The sequence below is a fragment of the Gregarina niphandrodes genome (assembly GCF_000223845.1).
Source record: "Gregarina niphandrodes unplaced genomic scaffold scaffold00001, whole genome shotgun sequence".
Classification (NCBI taxonomy): Eukaryota; Apicomplexa; class Conoidasida; order Eugregarinorida; family Gregarinidae; genus Gregarina; species Gregarina niphandrodes.
Genome location: NW_011645773.1, coordinates 682417 through 686920, shown reverse-complemented (window position 1 = coordinate 686920; position 4504 = coordinate 682417). Strand labels below are relative to the sequence as shown.

The window sequence follows — 4504 nt, the reverse complement described above, 5'->3', positions numbered from 1 at the left end:
CCACCTACACTGGCTACCTACACTGGCTACCTACACTGGTCGGTATTGGAGGTCGGTAAATACATGTTATCTGTAGACTAAATGATAACGATTTGGCTTTCCATGTTCGCCGATTACACAACCAGCTGTATCTCGAACAAGATGAGTTATTGACGAGACGAGCCGAGCTCAAGGGAGAGCCTAGCCCGGAGTTGTTAGCGCTGTTGGAAGCCACGGACTGGGCGTTCGGCGAAGTTGGTTTGACGAGGACTTATGCGAATTTTGGCTCACCAGAATTGGGCTTGGCTCCACAGCCTGTAGCGCGTGTGGAAGAGGTTCCTATGGAGCTAGCAAATTGGGGCTCCCGGGTTGGTCGTGAAATCAGCAATTGGATTTATGAGGATGCGGACGGCGGCTCGGACTACACAAGAGACGGCTCTTACGGAAGAGGCGGTTCGGAGGGGTCTCGTCTGGCACCAAGTGCGAGTGTAGACTGCGCGTTCCCGCCGGGTCTACAGAGGACGAGACGGGCCGAAGATGTGGTCAGCGTGCGGCAAACCGACCTAATGAGGCTACCCGGTAGAATGCGGCAGAGAGTAGTTTCCGAGGACGAGACCGGGAATTCGATCGAGGCCCGGAAGGGTGAGGAGATCGTGGGTGAAGAGCCGGATCAGCAGCTGGCGAGAGCCGCAAGGATTTTACCGATCGTGAATCCGTTCTTGGAAAATGTAGTTAGAAAACAAGCGATTGAGTCGGCTACGGGAACTGAGCCCTTAGCTGCGGTCGCGCAGGAGAGTGTACAGAAGGAGAATGTAGAGCTGTCGCCGCTGTCATCAAGAACGGAGCCGGTATCCGGCACGGTGCCAGAGACGGCGCGTTGTCCATTGCGGCGGACGCGTTCTGCGGACCATACGGCATTGGTGCCGTATCGGCGAACTCCGGAGTGGTTGCGTGCAGTGCGAGGTGGTGGGGCGCGGGGTGAATTACGGAGGAGCGATGAGGAATGTGTGCGCGCTTTTGTGGACGCATGTCGGGGCAATCCCCGGTTCGAATCCAGGCGGCGGTTCCGGCAATTCGGGTTTGCCGGTTTCCAATTGGCGTTAATGGATGATGTGGACATGCTCGAACCAGATACTCTGCTCAAACCGGAACAGGCTCTCGCTGATTGCGACCACTTCGATGTCTGGCTCGAAGCTACCCTCACTGGAGCGGAACAAATCGCGCTGATTAAACAGACCCCCGCTGGTCTCTTCCGCGGCGCCAACCTTGTTCAGGCTTCTGCACTCCGCCCTGCTGAGTCTCAAATTCGGAGAACGATGTACACTGCGTATGAACTTCTCTCTTTCCTTACCACCCATTGTGCAGAAGGCCGTAGTTACCGACTGTATAAAGACTCCAGCAAGCAGCTCGTACTCATTGAAGCACACTACAACCAGGAAGATGAGGAGCAGACGGACATGGAGACGGACACGGAGACGAACACGGAGCGGAGGAGAACCAAGACGGTACAGAGAATGAACAACACCATTACTCCAGGGACAAAGATGACCGAGACAGATCCGGCGGACTCAAGCCCGACCGGTAAGTCGGACGGGGGTTCGAGTCCCGCTGATGGCTCTTTGGTGTCAGTGCGGCAGACGGTCGGTGTGAAGGAAGCGGTGGTGGTGGAGTGTTTGCGATTGGCGCAGCAGTTGGAGGCGGCGAAGACGACGGAGGCGACGGAGGCGGCACGGCGATTGCTCAAGTCAGCTCGAGAAGTGTTGGCAGCGATGCCGGAAGGAGGCCGAAGCGAGAGGTTGCGTTGTTCGGTGGAGGAGAGGTTATTGTTTTCAGTAATCTATCAGTACGGTAGGAAGCGCCAGGTTGTCTCGCTGGACACATTGGAGGACGTGGTGGTGCACAAGCGTCTGCGAGACCCGGCTTCGTTGCTCGAACTCAGTAGGCGGAGTACGATAGAATTCGGACTGCTCGAACTCTGCTTCGACGTGGTATCAAGACAAACACGCGCGTGTGCGCCGGATCCGGCCGCGTTAACACCCGCCTACATCGTACTGAGCTGCGTGCAACTCATTCAACTAGTCCGCGTCATCGAACGAGTCCAGCTATGGGCGGATAGGATTATACGGACACACACGGATACAAACTTAACAAACACGGATTCCGGATGCGGAACCCGTTCACATAGTTGTAACAGGAGACATACTCAAAGCCGCAGACCCTTCGCGAACCGCGCTTTTATTTCACTTTCCTGTGTGACGGAGTTCCTCTTCCTATATGCACGACTCGGTTACATCGCCGATTCAGCTGCTGTGGGCGGCATCAAAGACTTCGGGCATAAGTTCGAAAGCATCCGTAATCTCTGTGGCCGGTGGCCGTGGCTTGCTGAAACCTGGCACCGTACACTCGACGTCAGCGATCGTCTTAAACGCCTCTGCAAAGCTTGTTGGGCCGGAGACGGGTCCGTCCCCACTACTGCCATGGCTGCCATTAATAACCTCGAAGGCTTCCGCGTCATCACGCTCAAAGCTCTACTCCGCAAATGGGCAAACGTCGGAACTGCCGTCGGAACTGCCGTCGGAACGCCAGTCCCTGTTGCTCAAGAGTGCCCCGCCAGAACCGCCAAAAAAACCACAATCGACTCTCACGCCACACAACGCATCTCCACCTGCGTTGGCAGTCTCTTCCGGTACCTGGATCGTACCTCTGTGGGCCGATCTTTCAACAACCATTTTGGCTCTTCCATGCTGCTCATGGTCCGACTTCTCAATGACGAGGCAGCGAGCAAACTATTCTTGTTCGACGTCAAGAAAAGACGAAGGTCTCTTGCTCTGGGCGCTGCGCAATTGGTCGTCGCCATGCAACTGCTCCGGATGAACATTGCTGCACTTTGCAGCTCTGCGAGTACCACACAGAGTACCGACGTTCAGATCACGAACAATACGACCGGCAATAGTCACACCACCCCCGACAAGACCACCCCTGACAAGACCACCCACGACAAGACCACCCACGACAAGACCACCCACGACAAGACCACCCACGACAAGACCACCCACGACAAGACCGCCCACGACAGGACCACCCCCGCAAACGACCCGATTGATGAGTCTTTGGAGCTGCCTTTGCGTTGGCTGTGCGTAGTGGGACTGAACCTGCTGCGGACCATCCAGTTGTCTTCGTTCACCCATCGGCTCACTTCCAAAGACAATCTGGAGGGAGCCTATGGCGAGGGAGGCGTGTCACCCTTTGCGGAGGTCGGCAGTTGCTGCACAGTGCACCAGCACCTGGTGTACTCTGTAGCAATAGAGCTGGCGAAGCGGCTAGCGGATGTAGTCAGTCTCCTGCCGGGCTCCTCTATCGACGCGGCAGCCGGAGCGGCGAATATCGCTGGCGTGAGTACTTTTGGCGGAGCGGAGTCGGACGGGAAGCCCTTCTTCCCGTTGCAGACCGGGATGACCATCGACAAGGTGGTACCGATCGGAGTGTCTCTGCAGTCCGTGTCACAGTTCAGCTCCAAACAAATGGCCGACATCATCAGGGAAAGAATTCCTTACGTACATATGGCGGCGGGTGTAGACTTGATGCAGTACAGTCCTCCTCAAAAAACTCTGGTCACCGGCACACGGTGGCGGAGTGCCACTGGCGGAGTGCAACCTGGCGGAGTGCAACCTGGCGGGCGGCTTGCAAACAACTCCGGCGCAACTAAACCTGAGCGGAATAAACGGGAGGCTGTACGCAGGCTAAAGGTGGAACATAGCCGACGACCTGGGTCTAGCGGACGACCTGGGTCTAGCGGACGACCTGGGTCTAGCGGACCACCTGGGCCTAGCGGACAGGGAGTCCAGGAGAACGAGGTGCAAGAGGACGAGGTGGGTCGGATCTGGGATTTTCCGCGGATGGCGAAGCTTTCAGAGGGGCATTATGTGTTTAGGGCTGTCGAGCACGTGTGTCGCGACATTGTTGACAAAATGCTGGACAAGAGTCTTCGATTGCTTCTTGAGACGTACGGTTGTGGGGATGACGCAGAAACTGATGCGTTCTTCCTCGAGCCGTCGTTCTGTTTGGAGTCTCTGGCAATGTCAGTGACGCGACCGGAGAATAAGGAGGACTACTTAAACCTGCTGCGGCGACTACCCAAAGAGTCTGGTGCCTTACCCAAAGAGTCTGATGCCTTGCCCGAAGAGTCTGGTGCCTTACCCAAGGAGTCTGGTGCTTTACCCAAGGAGTCTGGTGCTTTACCCAAAGGGTCTGGTGCTTTACCCAAAGGGTCTGGTGCTTTACCCAAAGGGTCTGGTGCTTTACCCGAAGGGTCTGGTGCTTTACCCAAGGAGTCTGGTGCCTTACGCCTTACCGCCAATGTGGACGAGGGTGTCAAGGGTGTGGAGCACGGAGACAGGTCGTCGAGTGGACTTCCGGCTTCTGCGGTAGCTGTCCAGCAGATGTCGGACTTGATCGCTGGTAATCTGCCTCGATGGGTGCAGGCCGAAGAAGCCTTAGAAGGAGTTAACTGGAAGAAGGTTTTGGA

The 4504-nt window shown here is 56.4% G+C and overlaps 1 protein-coding gene across 1 annotated transcript; it reads left to right on the top strand.

Moving 5' to 3' along the window:
- Nucleotides 1–320: 320 nt before the first annotated feature.
- Nucleotides 321–4420, top strand: GNI_009010 (hypothetical protein; the record flags this gene model as incomplete). The annotated part of the gene is made up of 1 exon (XM_011130431.1): nt 321–4420. A coding segment is annotated over one exon (4100 nt), but the record flags the coding sequence as incomplete, so codon positions are not given.
- Between the last annotated feature and the right edge of the window lie 84 nt (nt 4421–4504).